General features: G+C 45.4%; 2 protein-coding genes and 1 pseudogene across 6 annotated transcripts in view; 2 read left to right on the top strand and 1 right to left on the bottom strand.

The window, feature by feature from the left end:
- Positions 1–1,069, bottom strand: part of Parn (poly(A)-specific ribonuclease) — a 219,066-nt gene extending 217,997 nt beyond the window's left edge. For 2 of the 4 annotated variants that reach the window (XM_029561999.1, XM_029561998.1), the window contains exons 1-2: positions 895–1,069; positions 362–439 (exon numbers count right to left, since the gene is read on the bottom strand). In XM_029561999.1, the coding sequence (XP_029417859.1) occupies positions 362–439; positions 895–913 (97 nt within the window). In that variant the 5' untranslated portion in view covers positions 914–1,069. The remainder of the gene's footprint in view (positions 1–361; positions 440–894) is intronic. The other 2 variants (XM_029561997.1, XM_008829899.3) reach the window with 2 other exon arrangements.
- Positions 1,070–6,640: 5,571 nt separating this feature from the next.
- Positions 6,641–17,490, top strand: part of Bfar (bifunctional apoptosis regulator) — a 38,342-nt gene continuing 27,492 nt past the window's right edge. Inside the window, exon 1 of one of the 2 annotated variants that reach the window (XM_017797349.2) lies at positions 6,641–6,779. The gene's annotated coding sequence lies outside the window, so the exon portion shown is untranslated. The remainder of the gene's footprint in view (positions 6,780–17,490) is intronic. The other variant, XM_017797348.2, reaches the window with a different exon arrangement.
- LOC103731557 lies at positions 6,656–12,834 on the top strand (annotated as a pseudogene).

Genomic DNA, 17,490 nt, shown 5'->3' with positions numbered 1-17,490 from the left:
GTCTACATAGTGAGTTCCAGGACAGCTGGGGCTACAAGGAGACCCTGTCTCAAAAATAAAAAAAAAAAAAAAAAAAAAAAAAAAAAAGGCCTCACCCTAAACCTCCAGCTTTCTAACCATGTACAGAAATTGTTTTAGGTAGCACCAGAGCTATATTTGTCCACAACCCTCAGTCTGACCAATCATAAAACCAATACATCTAAATACTTTTGAAACTTTTAGGAGGAAACGTGAACACATATGCAACCTGCCCAAAGGCAGAGTAAGTAAGGAGCCGCCGACAGGCAAGATAAATTAGGGGACTGAGAAGGGAAAAGACTTAGCACAGAGGTGCAAGCCCGGGGCTTCAAGGTAGGGATACCTGAAAACTCCCCATCGATGGCGAAGAAGTCAGCCTCCTCTATGGCCTGGTACACTTTGTGAAGATTACTCTTAAAATCTGCGGAGAGACCGAGAACAGGCTCAGAACCGGTGGTCTGCTTTTCTGCCCACCGACTCCTAAAGGGAGAGGGAGAAGGGTTGGTGGCGGGGGGGAGATGGGGGACAAGTCCCTGAGGCTGTGCAGCGGCTGCAGAAATCTCCGAGGTGTGCAAAGACCACGCGGGGACGAGAACTCCAGGGATGGCTGGACCAGAGGAGGCGAAGCTCTGAAGGGTGCCCAGACTGGAAAGGGACAAGGCCTGGGGGAGCGGGGGGTGCGGGCAAGAAAAAGGCAAGGGTCCCAGAGGTGCACGTTTTCCAGAGGGACAGGCCCCCAAGAGGCGGATGGGTTTCAGAGGATGCAAAGCCCAAAGGGACAGACTCTGCTGGGCCCCGCCTAACGTGCAGCTCGCGGTCTGGGCCTAGCGGGCTAGATAAGCGCGGAGCCCCGGCAGGTACACAGCGGACACGCACTGCTCCGGATTATCTCCATTCTGCAGCGCGGCCGGAACTCTGGCCTCGCCCGGGCCGCCGCCGTTCCACGCGCAGAGTTCCGCAGCGAGCAGCGGCGGCCGCAGCAGCATCCAAAGAACCGACCGCGGCGCCGACTCCCGGAAACAGCGCGCACCCGCTGCGCCTGCGTTAGCGCCTGCGTCACGGAGAGGGTGGGCCCGAGGCTGAGGCCCTCCGTTGGCAGAGGGGAAGGGGCGTGGCTATGGAAGTCCCAAAGCGGAGCCTAGTCCTGGGTGGAGGCATGCCCTGCTTTCTGTTGATCAAGGGATGCTTGATGAAGGGCTAGGATTCCAGAATTTGCGGTGACTCCCTCCTGTAAGCCCTGCAGAGGGGAAAGCAGGGGCATTGTGAGTTTGAGACCAGCTTGGGCTACCCAGAGAGGTCCAGTCTCAAAACATATATATTTTTGGGGTTTTTTTTTTTTGTTTTTTTACTGTATGCAAGTGTACCATATGTACAAGGCAAGAGAGCCTCTGATTCCCTAGGAACTGAAGTTACAGACGGTTTCCTAGTCGCCATGTGGGTGCTGGGAATTGAACCCTGGTCCCCTACAAGAGCAGCCAGTACTCTTAACCACTGAGCTGTCTTCTCCAGCCACTTGCCTGGCTTTTTACCTGGGTGTTAGAGATTTGAACTCAGGTCTTGTTGCTTTCACAGCAAGTGCTCTTATCCACTGAGCCATATCTCCAGCTCTCTTAATTTACTGGGTTCTATTACATGCCACTCTAGTGGAATGGAGATACGCTGATAGGAAAATATGGAGTCTGTCCCATTGGCGCTTAAAACTTGAGGTATGGGGGCTGGGCATACAGAACTCAAACTTGCCGTGGAAATATGATAATTGCTATGAAGAGAAAGAGCAAGGTGCTGCAACAGAAAATGCAGGGATTCTGAGTTAAGTAAAGAAAGCAAAGCTGAGACTATCTACCTGTGTTAGCAACCAGAGGCCCTAATGGCGGTTTGTTTGGGGTTGTTGATCCCCCAAATTCTTGCACTGCACTGACATATAATAGATGCTCCAATAAACTGGTTGGTCTTTCACAAAAGCCTAATATGAAGTTGATTAGAAGAACCATCTTCAAAGCCTAGCTCTACCACATATTAACTTGGTAATATATCCAATCTTTCTAAATTTCAATTTCCTGAGGTTATGTCAAAGATCAGTTGTGATAAAGTATGGGAATTAGGAAGAAAGTACTATAAAATTAAGTCTGTATATAGCCGGGTGTGGTGGTGCACACCTTTAATCCCAGCACTCAGGAGGCAGAGGCGGGTGTATCCTTGTGAGTTCAAGGCCAGCCTGGTCTACATAGTTCAGGTCAGCTGGGATTGCAGGGAGACCCTGTCTCAAAAAGGCAAAAAAATAAGTCTGTATAAATAACTGGTTGGTTTGTTGTTGTTGAATGGGGGAAGTTTGAAACAGGGTCTTGCTACATGATAAATATAATAATAGAGCACTGGACTTGGTGCCTTTAACCCCAGCACTTGATAGGCAGAGGCACAGGGATCTCTGTGAATTTGAGGTCAGCCTGGTCTACATAGCAAGTTACAGGCCAGCTGGGACTACAGGGAGATCCTATTTCAAAAAGACCATAAAAAAAAAAAAATATATATATTAATCAGCTAAATTCAGCAAGTTTTTAAAAAATTCAATTAAGTTTTTATTGCTTATTAAAACTTTGGGGGGGGGGTCTTTTTGAGGCAAGGTCTCCTGTACCCCAGCTGGCCTAACACTTGCTGTATGAACCAGGCTGTCCTGATCTCACAGAGACACCTGCCTTTGTCTCCCTCCTGCTGGGATTAAAGGCATTTTTTTTGTTTTGTTTTTAATATTTTATTTTTATGTGTATGAGTGTATTGCCTGCGTGTGTGTAAGTGTACCCATCTTTCTTATGCAACACAGGCCCACCTGCCCATGGGTGGCACCACCCACAGTGAGCTGGGCCCTCCCACATCACTCATCAAGAAGATGCCCTTCAGACATGGCCACAGGCCAGTCCAATAGAGGCAATTTCCCGATTGAGGCTCCCTCAACCCAGGTGTGTCAAGTTGACACTAAAGCTATCCAGCACAGGAGGTAACACATAATTACCCTCCAAGAATGAGACTGATTAGAAGAAAGGGCCTGAGACCATGATCAGGCCTCAAGGAAAGGAGAGTATCAGACAGAAAATGGTAAAGTATATGTGAAAGGGAAATGTGACTGAGACCTTAAAGGGAAGGAGAGACTTTCTTTTAAAACCTGGAAAAGAGCTTCATTAAGAGTAATAAGGGCCAGAGAGCTGGCTCAGCAGTAAAGAGCACTGGTTGCTCTTGCAGAGAATCAAGGTTCAATTCCCAGCACCCACATGGCAGCTAACAACCAATCGTCTGTCACTCCAGTTCTGGGGGATCCGACGCCCTCTTCTGACCTCCCTAGGCATTGTACAACATGGGTACACTTACATATATGCAGGCAATACACTCATACATAAAATAAAAATAATAAGCTTCCTGTAGTGGCACTTGGGAGGCAGAGGCAGATGAATGTGAGTTCAAGGCCAACCTGGTCTACTTAGCAAGTTCCAGGCTGGCTGGGACTACAGGGAGACCCTGTCTCAATAAATAAACAAACAAACAAACAAATAAATAAATAAATAAATAAAATATTTTTGTAAAAAGAGAATAAGCCAGATGTGCTGGTGTATGCCTTTAATCCTAGCACTCAGGAGGCAGAAGCAGGCAGAGCTCTGTGAGTTCAAGGCCAGCCTGGTCTACATAGTGAGTTCAATACCACCCAAAACTACATAGTGAAAACCCTGTCTCAAAAAAATAAAAATAAAAAACAGAAAAAAAACAAGGGACTGGAGAAATGGCTCAGCAATTAAGAGCACTGGCTGCTCTGCTCTTGCAGAGGAGTCAGGTTCAATTCCCAGCACCACATGACAGCTAAGAACCACCTGTAACTCCAGTTTCAAGGGATCTGACACCCTTCACTGACCTCCAAAGGCATTGCATGACACGGGGGCACTTACCTACATGCAGGCAATATACTTATACACGTAAAACAAAAAATAAGTATTAAAACCAAACAAAATATAAGTGAGAATAATAAGATAGGAAGAGAAAGAGATAGCTGAAGGGACCCTCTTTAGAGAAAATATCAGACTTTGATAAACTTTTAGGGGATAGAAAAAAAATTTTTTTGGTCTTTTTGAGACAGGGTCTCCCTGTAGCTCCAGCTGGCCTGGCCTTGCTATGTAGACCAGGCTGCCTTTGAACTCACAGAGATCCACCTGCTTATGCCTCCTGAGTGTTGGGATTAAAGGTATGCACCACAGTGCCCAGCTTCTTTTTTTAATGGTGTATATTTCTCTCTCTGTGTGTGTGTGTGTGTGTGTGTGTGTGTGTGTGTGTGTGTGTGTATGTGTGTGTGTGTGTGTTTCTGCTGTGTTTTTAGGTGCCTTCAGAGGCCAGAAGAGGGCATCAGATCCCATGGAGCTAGAGTTAGAGGCAGTTGAAAGCCACCTCATGTGTGTGACAGGAACTGACCTTGGGTGCTCTATAAGAGCAGCAAGTGCTCTTAAGGTCTGTGCTGTCTCTCTAGCTACATAGACAGCTTCTTAACTCTTTAGCCCAGGTTAAGATATACAGGAGTGCATGGCCTGTGGGATCTGTCCTCTTGAGAGTGACCATTGTTCATAGGTATGGTAGCACATGAATGTGGTGCCCATAGTGCCTGTAGGGGACAGAAGAGGGTGTCAGATTCCCTGGAACTAGATTTACAGCTGTGAAATACCACATAGTTGCTGGGAACCAAACCCAGGACCTCTGCATAGCAACAAGTACTCTTAACCTCTGAGCAATCTCTCCAATGCATGTCTGATACTCTTTATGTAGCCCAGGCTAGCTCAAGGCAATTTTTCTCAGCTGGAATTATAAGCATGTACCACTCCCAGCTTAATAAATGTTCCTCTTTTTTTTTTTTTTTTTTTTTTTCGGTCTTTTTGAGACAGGATTCCCTATAGCTCCAGCTAGGCTGGAACTCCCTAGGTAGACCAGGCTGACCTTGAACTCACAGAGATCACTTGCCTCTTCCTCCCAAGTGCTGGCATTAAAGGCATGTACCACCACGCCCAGCTAATAAATGTGGTTTTAATAGAAGTGGATCTTTAGTGTGGGAATATTTTAAAGACTTGGAGGTAGATAGTGGTGATAGATACACAATCATGCAAGTATACTTAATGTCACTGAACTGTAAAATCATTTAAAAATGGGTGGTCAAGCTGTGAGTGTAGCTCAGCAGAAGAGCATTTGCCTAGCATATGCAAGGCCCTGAGTTCACTCCCAGCACAAGTTAAAAATGGATGGTTGTGGTAGGACACGTCTGTAATCCAAGCATTTGGGAGTCTGGTATGAGAGGCTCTTGAGTTTAAGGCCATCCTGGGATACAAAACCTGGGTCTCAAAAGAAAAAGAAAATTAAAGATTAAAATGGTAAATTCTGTTATGCCTCTCCTACTACAATAAGGAAAAAAGTTTATACAATTTGCCAAATTATTCTCCACAAAGTATGTTCACACTACTGCCCTGCATTAGCACAGAGCATTTTTACTCTACCAATCTGAGAGGAAAAGACATTTCGTTTTAAATATTTTTTATTTCTTCTTTTACATGTATGAGTATTGCCTGCATGTGTGTTAAGTACACCTATGTCCTGCAAGGCCCAGGAAGGCCAGAAAAGGGCATCAGATCCCGTGGAACTGGATTTACAGGTAGTTGTTGGCTGCCATGTGGGTGCTGGGAATTGAAACTGGGTCTTCTGCAAAAGCAGCAGTCTTAACCACTGAGCCATCTCTCCAGCCCCAGGAAAAGACATCTTTAAGGTTTTTTTTAGATGCCCAGACAGGTCTCAAACTCGCTACACAGGGGATGATGACCTTGAACTTATGATCCTTCTGCCTCTACCTCCCAAGTGCTGGGATTACAAGCAAATACCACAACACCCAGTTGGGTAAGATGGTGCTGGGAATGAACGTAGGACTTCAAGTATGCTAGGCAAACATTCACCAACTGAGTTTCATCTGCAGCCCCATCTCTAACAACTTAAAATGTCTAATCGATTTTGAATACGCAGCAATCATGCCTTTTCAACTGATCCAGAACGGGGATGGGGAATGGCAGGGAGGGGGAAACGAGAGAAAGTCATTTTATTCCACACCACAAATGAAACTTTAAACTCTAGTTCTGGTTCTGTAATATTCTGCATAAAATGTGAAAGTAAAAGTTTATTGTGAGCCAGGCGTGGTGGCGCATGCCTTTAATCCCAGCACTTGGGAGGCAGAGGCAGGCGGATCTTTGTGAGTTCAAGGCCAGCCTGGTCTTCATAGTGAGTTCCAGGACAGCTGGGGCTACAGGGAGACCCTGTCTCAAAAAGACCAAAAAAAAAAAAAAAAAAAAAGTTTATTGTGGAGCACACCCGGAGCAGTAAGAAAGTAGTACTTTACTTTCTGAACAAAGGAGTGTCCTCTGAATGAGGAAATACTGCCCAGGAGCAGCACTTAAATGACAGCACCCACCTCGCCCTCTGGCTGCGAGTCCCTGGCTTTGGCCTAGAGGGGCGTGGCCGGTCCTAGTGCGCATGTGCCCACTGCTCCGCTCGGCGTGGCCGCTCTAGGCAGCAGGGAGGTCGTGGGGTTGAGGGGGCTGCGGCCTGAAAGCGGCCTCTCCTCTATGGTCGCGGGCTGGGGGCCAGCTCCGTGGTCGTCCTAGGTTATTTCCGGAAGTGAAGGCGTTCGCTTTTTCTCTGTTTCCGAGGGGCTCCTGGCGGCTGGCGGTGACCAAGAGGGTCCCGGGACCAGCGGCGAGGTGAGCTCCGGAACGGCGGGGAAAGGTTGACGGGGCGGCGAGGGAGCTAGGCTTCAGGGTGCGGCGCGGAAGGCTGAACGGAATCTGCTTCCCTGAGGCGCTCGGGCGCTGCCGGCGAGGCTCGCGGGCCTTTCTCATCCAGGCCTGGGCGCCGCTGGGAGTGTCCCGGGCCTCGGGTCCCGGACCCCAGACTCCAGCTTGGCCTTCTTTCCCCATCCCTCCAAGGCGAGAGCCCCTTGTCGCCAACGCGGGTCGCTGGGACTCGCCTGCGTCCGCGTCCGGGTCAGAGCCACTAGCCCCGCGGGGAGCTGAGCTTTAGGGTAGGGGTTGTCTGGTCCACACACCCGCCCGCTGGGAGGGCCGGCCACACCCGCCGGATCCGAGACTCCTGGAGGTTCCGACGGGGCATCTTCCCGCCTCCAGACCGATTATTTTCCTTTCTTAGAATAGGGTAACTGGAAACGCAGAAAGGGAAAATGAAACCCCAGAGTCACACTGGGGCTGGACTAGAGCCCCGCTCTTCTCTTTCCCAGCCTCACGGCTCAGAAATCTGGTTCAACAGGGAATTTATAGAAAGGGGGAGGCGAATGAGTCAAGATGTACTTAATTCGAGAGACGACCCTCCAAACTTTGGTAGAAAAGGGGAGAGCCCTGACATGCCTTCAACTGTCGCCGTTGGGTCCTCCCTACCGAAGCCTATTGGCCCGTCCTTGGGGTGGCCTCAACGTCACACCGGGAGAGACCAATACGAAGTTTTGCTCTCTTCTTCAGACACACACCAGAGCCGGTACTGACTGCACGTGCCTATGAAGTTTTGTTTTGTTTTTTCTTGTCCCTGCTGCTTTGTAAACAGCCGGTCCGGATGTATCCTGCCCAAGAGCTCAGAATATATATGTAGTTCCACAAAGTTGATGGTAAAAACCACTTCTCCGGGGCTGTTCAGTCCTCCTCCCCTTTTTTTTTCTTTCCAGCGTTCACATTAGTGCAAACTACATTATAGCCATCGTTCCGTAAAATGTGGCTGTTAATAATCCTATTATTATCAATCAACTATGCAGCAACTGTGGATACAGTTTGACCTCTAATCCAACAACCCTTTAAAGTTGATCTATTGTGAACTAATAAGTGGGAAATAAGGAGGCTCAGGGAGGTAGTTGATGACCAGATTGAGAACCTGGGTTAACCTCCTAAAACTATACTATTTTGTTTTGGATTTTTGTTTTTCGTCTTAAATTTTTGGGGTATGAGTGTTTTCCCTGCATGGATGTAAGTGCACCCATGTTATGCAATGCCCACGGAGGGCAGAAGAGTGTATCAGATCCCCTGGAACTGGCATTACGGACAGTTAGCTACCATGTGGGTTCTGGGAACCAAACCCAGTGTGTGCAGGGAGTGTTGTAGAGGGTAATCTTAGAAATAGTGATAGAAATATTTTCATGGATGGAGCTTCCTGTGTGCTTGTTACTATGCTGAGTTGTGTTTTCAACAACTTTTTAAGGCTATTCTGTTAATATTCCCACTTTACAGGTGAAGCAAAGAAAGTTACCTGAGATGATGCAACTAATGTTTGGTTGAGCTAAGATTTTACTTAGTCATTCTGACTCCACAGTTTATACTGTAAGTGAAAAAGTTAGGGTGACTGCCATGCATAGTCCTGTCCCAGCCTTCAAGAGGCTCAGGCTTAATGGCACAGACCTGTAATCCTAACGACTTGGGAGACTGAGACAGGAAGATTGCAAATTCAAAGCCTTGGTTTTGTAGTTGGGGCTGAGGGCTACTACTCGCGCGCGCTCTCTCTCTCTCTCTCTCTCTCTCTCTCTCTCTCTCTCTCTCTCTGTGTGTGTGTGTGTGTGTGTGTGTGTGTGTTTATTTATAAGAAACACAAAGCCCTGAGTTCCATTCCCAGTAGAAGTTAGAAGTTAATTTGTTTACTGGTTAGCATAAAGATTCTTCAATGACTATTTCACAGCTATGGGTTTTATTTTCTTGTAGTAGGGACAGTTTTGTTTTAGGACTGGGTCTCATGTATCCTGACTGGCCTTGAACTCTGTGTAGCCAAGAATGACCTTGAAATCCTGATCCTCCTGCCTCTATCCTCAGCTGCAAGGATTACAGGTTTGTGCCAAGCCTAGTATGGTGGGAGAGAATTTTTTGTTTGGGTTTTTGTTTTGTTTTGAGACAGGGTCTCCCTGTAACCCCAGCTAGCCTGGAACTTACTATGTAGACCAGGTTGGCCTCACTGTCACAGAGAGATACCTGCCTCTGCTTCTGGGATTAAAAAGATGTGCTACCACACCCTTTTTTTGAGCAAAGGAGAGCTTGGTGGGAATTTTGCTCTAGAAAGATGATCTGGAAAATTGAAAGACGAGAGACCAGAGAAAAAGAGGATAGGAAGCATTAAGTTATATTTTATTCATACCTTGTATAAGAGATATTTAGGCATTTAAGTGTAAATTTGTATTCTACAGTTCTCTTAGTCCTAAACTTTCAAGCTTATAATCTTGTGAAAAGCTTATTTAAAATATATAATTAGGTCCATATCCATGCATTCTACATCTGCAGATCCCACTAACCATGGGTGAGGGGGAAAGCTTTGTTTTTTTGTTGGTTTTTTTTTTCCTGTCTTTTTTGAAACAGGGTCTCCTTGTACCCCAGCTGTCCTGGAACTCACTATGTAGACCAGGCTGGCCTCAAACTCACAAAGATCCTCCTGCCTCTGCTTCCCAAGTGCTGAGATTAAAGGCCTGAGCCATCATGCCCAGCTTAAGTTAAATTCTGGGCTGAGAAATACAGGTCAGTGCTAGCACAAGGCCAGTGCCCAGAATACACAAGGCCCTAGGTTTAATTCCAAACCCAAAAGAAGAAAAACTCAGAAAGTCCCAGAAGGCAAAATTTGAATTTGTACTGTGCCAGTTACTGCAGTGAATCTAGAAGAATGAAGCATGCACCCCTGCTGTAGCTTCTTCCCTTCTCACAGACCTCAGTCTCTCCAGCACTCTGAGCATTGTTTACCTGGTGTTTTGTTTATGTGTAATATATATGTAGGCCCACTATGGTTGCATCTGTACTGTGTGTGTACACTTTTTTTCTTGTCAGAGTTCCCTAAAAAATACACTATAGCCGGGCGTAGTGGCACACGCCTTTAATCACAGCACTTGGGAGGCAGAGGCAGGCGGATCTCTGTGAGTTCAAGGCCAGACTGATCTACATAGTGAGTTCCAGGACAGCTGGGGCTACAGGGAGACCCTGTCTCAAAAAAGACAAAAAAAAATATATACTATAACAACTATGCACAGCATTTATGTTAATGTAGTCTAGAGATTATGTAGTCTAGAGATTAGGTCACTAAGGGATATAAGGGGATGTGTGTAGGCCATATGTAAATACTACAATGTCATTTCACAATACAGGACTTAAATGTGAAATGACATAAGGTTTTGGCATCTGTGGCAAGTCCTGGAACAGAAACCAAACCTTGCTCTCAGATTTCTTGGTTCAAGATCACCATACTTTCCATGTGATCCTGATGAAGATATTAAAACTTCATTGATAAGGTATCAAATGTTTGTTGCTTTGATATTCATCTGCAGATATCTAGAGCGCTGGTTTAGCCATTTTCTGGTTTGATACGATTCTGTGGCTTAGTTCATGACTTCAAGGAGCTCAGAATTTGGTTGTCAAAGCAAAAATCATGCTTGAACAATATTGTGTGCAGAGTGTAGGAATGAGGTCAGCCATATAGCATTTTAGTTTTCCCAGAGGTGGACAGGCCTGCTGCAAGGGGGTGTGGCTGTAGAACCCAGAGTTTCCTGCTGCATTTGAATCCTGTGATTAATGCTACCCTTGCAGAATTGAGTGGATTTTTCTTAAAGGAAAGTCTTGACTCTTAAGGTACAGGTTTGCTTCTTTCTAGTGGCTTAACAGGCGAAAAGAGTACAGAGCTAGGTCACTTCTGTGACCCAAGATCAGTCAGAAAGCAGTAATTTTATTGAATATTTTTGTATATCCAGCTCAGTATTAGGCACTTTGGGAGACTGGAGTGGAAAAAGTGTAGAAGAAGCCCCTTTCTGATGGAGATCTCAGTCAAGTTAGGGAGACAACGCCATCGTGGGGAGAGTAGGGTTTACAGAATGACTCTTCTTGAGTATTAGTGTAGACAGGTATTGAACTTCTTAGCACCTTTTTAATTTCTATGACCTATAAGGGGCGTGTACCTGTCTTTCCCTAAGTGGTTGTAAGAAGTCCATCAATCCTATAGAAAATAATGCAAGACAGTTTATACTTAACTTCTACTCACCAGCACATACCAACCAGGCCTCTAACGACTCCCTTGGGAGCCTGCATGCCAGCGCCCTGGAATCCAGAGCCCGCCCTGGAGCCTGCACAGTCAATCCACACTGAAGCTCATGTCTTCTGGATTGCCATCTATCTAGGGCACAGGTGAATGAGTGGCATCAATGCCTCAGTACCCACCAAAGGACTGCTAGGACTATTGGCAAACTTGTAGCCAGCCAAACCTCACATGCTTCACATCCCTGTTATCTTTGGTCACCGCCCAGGATCAGCTAACAGAAGAGGTGAAATGTGGTCTAAAAGACCTTCTGACAAAGAAGTGCCTCCTCAGAATCCCCCCAGGGATGAGTCTGGCCCAAGGAGGACAAGAGATAATCCTCCTATAAGCCAGCAGCGGGAGTACAGGGACGTGAAAGATGACTTCAGAAGAAAACATTCTTCCTCTTCCCGTTGCTCAAGAGAATGGTCTCCCCGTAAAAGGGATGTGTGTTTTTTCAGGAAATCAAGTGTAGGTCGAAAGGACTCCCCACACAGCAAATCTGGATGCAGGGGAAGGCAGTCTCCGAAACGAAGCAGACCATACTCTTCCCGTCCATCTCAGCATAGAAAGCTTGAGCATGCTCATGCCTCCTACAGACGGCACAGTGAAGGAAAGCCAGAAGTTAAAGAGAAACCAGATCAGTCTTTGAAAGCATCAAGAGACATGTATCCCTCAAGTTCATCTGCAGTACCGTCATCAAAGATGTTAGACAGACCCAACAGACTCACTGAAGAACTTCTTAAAACTACGTCCAAGCAGACTGTGGAAAAACCAGAAACATCAAATGGAAGTGATTTGCCTAAAATTTCTGAGTTTGAGATTGGATTTATGGACCAACCAGAAGAATCTGAGTCAAACAGAACCGTTGGCACAGAATTAGTTAATGACGACCAAATAACAAATCGCCTTAAAGCAATAGCATCAAAAACCGAGGAAATTGAACAGGCATACCACCAGGACTGTGAAACATTCGGGATGGTGGTGGAAATGCTGATTGACAAAGATCCTTCATTAGAAAAGCCCATTCAGTTTGCGCTTAGGCAGAATTTACATGAAATAAGTGAGCGGTGCGTTACAGAACTCAATCATTTCATTGCAGAATATGATGCTTCTACTCAAGTCTTTAGAGAACCTTCTTAAGAATTGGTACTTGAGCCAAAAAAAAAAAAAATTCTAGATTGTTATTCCAGGATTGTATAAGTTTTTATATATGGAATTTATGTGAAGGAAAATACTTAATGATAGACCATATTTCTAGTAGCAAATAAACGTCTAAAATATCAATTTAAAATATCTTAATTAGAATTTTTTTCTATATATAGAGCCTCCTAATCCATAGTCACCCTCCCACATACCAATGTTCAATTAATATCTTAATTGCCCTGCTGGAGAGCAACATTCTGTACTTATGTTCTCTAGCGTTCATAATTGATTGTGGTTTATGATTAGAGATCATTCCACTTAAACATTTGATGGTCTTTTTGCACTTCGTACTACTAAATGATAGCATGTGAAAATGTCAGATTATTGTTGTTGTTTATGGAGATAGGGTTTCCTTGTAGCCCCAGCTGGCCTGGAACTCGCTATATAGACCAGGCTGGCCGTAATCTCACAGAGATCTGACTCACTCTGCCTCCCTAAAATGTCAGAATTTTGAGTTGTGATTTTTCTTGACTCTTTGCTTAGTTTACTTGTATTCTTGATTAAAATTTTATTAAAGTATATTATCTTAATAAACTGATACTTTGGTATCGCGAATAAAAAGTGTAGGAATGAGCTGAATCTGCACAGGACATGAGTTTCTAATATATGAGTCAAAATTGTGTTTCTATGGTGCTGGGGATTAAACCTAGGACTTTGGTGTGTTAGGCAACCAATCCACCCCTGAGCTGTATCCCCAGCACTGTCACCAGATATTTTAAATCAACAGTTAGGCGATGGGTCACTTTGTAACCCCTGTAGGTTTGGGAGTTTTGAAGGTTTTATGTTTTGGGGGTTTTGTTGGTTTTTATTTTTTTATTTTTATTTTTTGGTGTTTTTGAAACAGGGTTTCCCTGTAGCCTCAGCTGTCCTGGACTTACTATGTAGACCAGGCTGCCTTGAACTCACAGAGATCCACCTGCCTCTGCCTTTGGGATTAAAGGCATGCGCCACCACGCCTGGCCTTTGTTGGTTTTTAAACCATTTTCTGAGTTGTTGAACTTTTACTGCGTATAGTATAGTACAGAATAGGTCTTTGAATATGGGCCACAGAGCAAATAGAACTCAAAGCAGGGATACCCTTTTCAGCCTGCCCTTGTCTTACCCAACACAACTTAAGGCAGTAAATCACAGAGCTTCAAAGTTCAGGCAGCAAGTCAACATCCAAAGGAGCTAGCTACCTTTAGCCTAGTGATTCCTGACCTTATCCAGAAAGAATCTTTTTGGAACTAGAAAAACAGAAGATCAGAAACTAGAAGTGCTTCTGTTTCATTAATGGAAGAGCCAGTTTTGGTGCCTAGAGGAATTACACATAATATTCTGTTCTTAATGTCATTCCTGACCTTTACCTTAATTTGGACACATTAGTTTCATCTGATAGTTACTAGAAATGGGTGGGCACCCTTTGGACATTTGCTATCTGAAGTGTTCTGCCAGTGCTTATAGTGGGCTCCCCAGGAGTGGGTTAAAGTCATTTACTACCCGGCTCACAGTTGGAGTTCATGTTCCAAACAATGTTGTCAAGCCTAGCTTGTTTTCCTTAACTATACAATAGCAGCTCTTGATGTGGCCTAGAGGATAAGGAAGTCAGACCTTTGAGTCCTTATTTAGTACTTCATTGAAATAAGCTCTATGATGATGGGCTTGAAGTTAGACCATGGTTTTTTAAAATTAATTTTCTGGGTTTAAAGTACAAACTATTGCCAGGTGTGGTGACGTACACCTTTAGTCCCAGCACTCAGGAGGCAGAAGCAAGCGAAGCTCTTTGTGAGTTCAAGGCCAGCCAAGTCTACATAGTGAGTTCCAAGGCAGCTGGGGCTACAGGGAGACCCTATCTCAAAAAGGAAAAACATAAAAATAAATGGTGTGCACCATTATGCCAGGCTCCCAAGAAATTCTTAAATCTATGAGCTTAAGCCTGCCAGGGTGGCACATGTCTGTAATCCCACTACATGGGAGGCAGAGGCAAGAGGATTGTCATTAGTTCAAGGTCAGCCTAGGCTATAGAGTGAGACCCTGCCTTAAACAAAAATAGCTGGTTCTTTCTGCCTCCTGTCTACTACTCTCCACCACATACTCCTGTCACGATGTTCTGCCTCACTGTGCTTGGGCCCAGAAGCAACTAAGTGACCATGGACTAAACCTGTACCCTTTTCCTCTGTCCCATCTCCTTGCCTTCATGCCCCAGACCCTGAAAACCCAGCCACAGAATGAAGTAACTACCCACCTGTATGGCCTCAGAGGTAGCAACTAAGTGGCAGAGTACATCTGAAGCAGCCAACAGTATAAAAAGCCTTGCGAACGTGAAGAAGAGGGGGAGATTTTGGTCATGGATGTATACATGCCCAAAGTAAGCACCCAGCAATGGAAAGCACCCACTGGAGTCCTGGAAAGGAGAGCTCCAGTCTTCCTTTGGGGAAGGAAGACTTTCTTCCTATGGACAGGCCTTGAGAAGGGGTCTCAATCTGTAGCCTAGGCTGGCCTCCTACTGGCAGCAATCCTGCCTCAGCCCATTAAGTACTGATAATACAAATGTAAGCCACCACACCTGGCTTCAATAACTCCAGTTTTCAGGGGCCTGAAAGATGACTCAGCTGCTAAAGGTGCTTTCCAAACAAGCCTGGCATCCTGAGTTCAATCCCTGGAATCCACAGAAAGATATAAGGAGAAAACCAACTCCTGAAAGTTGTCTTTTGACCACTAGAAGTGCTTTGACCACATGCTCCATGGCATGCACACCCACACACAAGTCCAGTTTCCATGGGCCAGAGAAATGGCTCAGCCGTTAGGAGTACTTGTTGTTCTTACAGAGGACCTGAGTTCAGTTTCCAGCACCTACATGGACAGCTAATGACATCCACAACTCCAGTTTTAAGTAGTTTCCAAAGAATTAAAACAGCAATGGGTAAGGCAAGAGAAAGAGATAAGCCCCTAATCTGGAGATAAAATGAGATCTCTGTGCTAATGACCACAAATAGAGTAAGAAGGGGAGATGGACAGACGGACGGATAGAGAGATGGAGAGATCGCTAATTGACTACTTGGTAATGACTTTCCTATATGGGCAACTAAAAAAGCAAATGGTAAAAACAGTGCATCAGCCCCCTGCTGGGAACTAGTCTTCGAGATAAATCTGTAGATAAGGACCAGATCAGACAATTTCCAAGGGAGGAGTAGGCAACTTCATCCCAGCTTCTTCCATGACAAAATAGCACCGGGGAATTGTGTGTATTCCGATGCACCCTTTCCTTCACCTTTAATAGCAGCACCCATATTAATAAGTTCAAGCCCAGCCTGGGCTACAGTATGAGACTGCTGTCAAAACAAGAAAAAAGTGCCATGTTGATACCTTAGATGGACCCAACCCTTTTAAAGGTCCCTGTCCTCAAGTTATCCCAAGTGTTTACAGAGAGGGTCATTTGACTTCCCACCCAAAGCAGACTGGTAGCTGTAATATAGAAAAAGGTGTGAAAGACATGTGGAGTGGCCACTTCCTTTAGCCTGACAGAAAACCAAGACAGAAACATTAACAGAACTCCAGAAGTTACTATTCCAAGGGCAATTAGCCTAGAAGCAACCACACCCCAAGCCTTCTGAAGATATCACATAAAGGGCAAGAACAGAACTGAAACAGGCAAGAGAGAGGCAGAGACTAGAGCAGAAGGAACCACAGTTAACCTGTTCTGTGGGCAGCTACTGAGTTCACAGCTCCAGCAGATTCCTGGCGTACAAGACATACCCCTGTTGTCACATCTTCTGGTTGTTTCTTCAAGAGAAGCCAGAAGTCTATATTTTTTTGTGAAATTAGTTTTTTAACGTTGGTGTCAGATTTACTTTGTGAGTGTGAGACATTGTCTATGCAGCCCACACTGACCTGTGTCTGAGAATGATCTTGGACTCCAGATCTTCCAGCTGCTACCTTCTAGAGTACTGGGATTATAGTTGTGCATACCCAGCTCCAAATTCACTTTAAAACAGAAATCCACTTTTAAAACAAAAAGGACCAGATGTGGTGATGCATACCTTTAATCCCAGCAGGATCTCTCTAGGCCACCTTGGTCTACATAGTGAGTTCCAGGCCAGCCAGGGCTACATAGTAAGGCCCTGCCTTTAAAAAAAAAAAAAAAAGGGAAAAAAAAACAACAACACCCTGTTGGGGGTGGGGGGGACAAAAAACCTGCCTGCAGCCCAGGAGTTGCTGCCACAAGGTAGCAAGGCTGGTGTAGGGCAGGAAATGGATACCACTTGGCAGTAGTGCTATGTCATGAGGGGCTCACCTGGTCCATTTTAACCAGTTCTTAAAGTAGCAGAGTATGTGTTTGAAGAGCCCTTTGTCCCAGCAGATAAACTGCTGCTTAATCTTGTCTGAGTGGTGATCCCTCCTGAGAGCCTAATAGAAACAACAGACTGTCAGCCACGAAGATGTTCATGCTGTGCACACAGGCAGAACATGGAATTCAGGCCTGGCAAGCCTCTCCAGGCTCCAGTTGAAGACCTACCCCATTTTTCATTTGGAAACCCTATTTTAAAGTCCTTGTTTCAGTCTACCATTTAGTAGACCCTCCCAAACTCAGGTGTCCTTCCCATTAGTTTTGAACTACGTAATTAACACTTGTTGTTTCATAAATAGAAGTGTGTCCATGTGAACAGGAGGACATTGTAGATGGGAGTCCCCTGGCTTGCTCAGACGTGTCCCCAAGTCTTTTTCAAGATCTTCCAAGCGAAAGGAAGACAGACGAAGGGGACAGCAGACTAGCTGCTTTCCACGCTGCCTCTCCTAAGAGGCTTCCTGGTGAAGTAGCTCCCAGCTAGCTGTTCCCTGGCTCAGCCTACTGACCAGCTGGCCACATCTACAGAGAATAGCTGTAAACATCCTCAGGAGCATGTGCTTCTCCTCAAAGAGACCTTTGTGCATTTCCAGGATAGCAGGGTGTGTTCACCAAAGTCATAGCACCACGACTTGTAACTTGAGTCTTGCAGCTAGATTTTATTGCTTTCTTCCTCTAAAACATTGCTTTCTTTACCCACAGAAATAACCCCAGTACAGATAGACAGAAGGGCAGAAAACCTGAATTGGGGAAAGTATTGTGCCCTTCCTGGGAATTTTTAGGGTTTGTGGCAAGGTCTTGCTCTGTAGCCCAGGCTGGCCTTGAATTTATGATCTTCCTGCCTCTCCTGG

The sequence above is a fragment of the Nannospalax galili genome, unplaced genomic scaffold, assembly GCF_000622305.1.
Source record: "Nannospalax galili isolate Female #2095 unplaced genomic scaffold, S.galili_v1.0 scaffold32, whole genome shotgun sequence".
Lineage (NCBI taxonomy): Eukaryota > Metazoa > Chordata > Mammalia > Rodentia > Spalacidae > Nannospalax > Nannospalax galili.
This window is presented reverse-complemented; position numbering and strand designations above follow the sequence as displayed.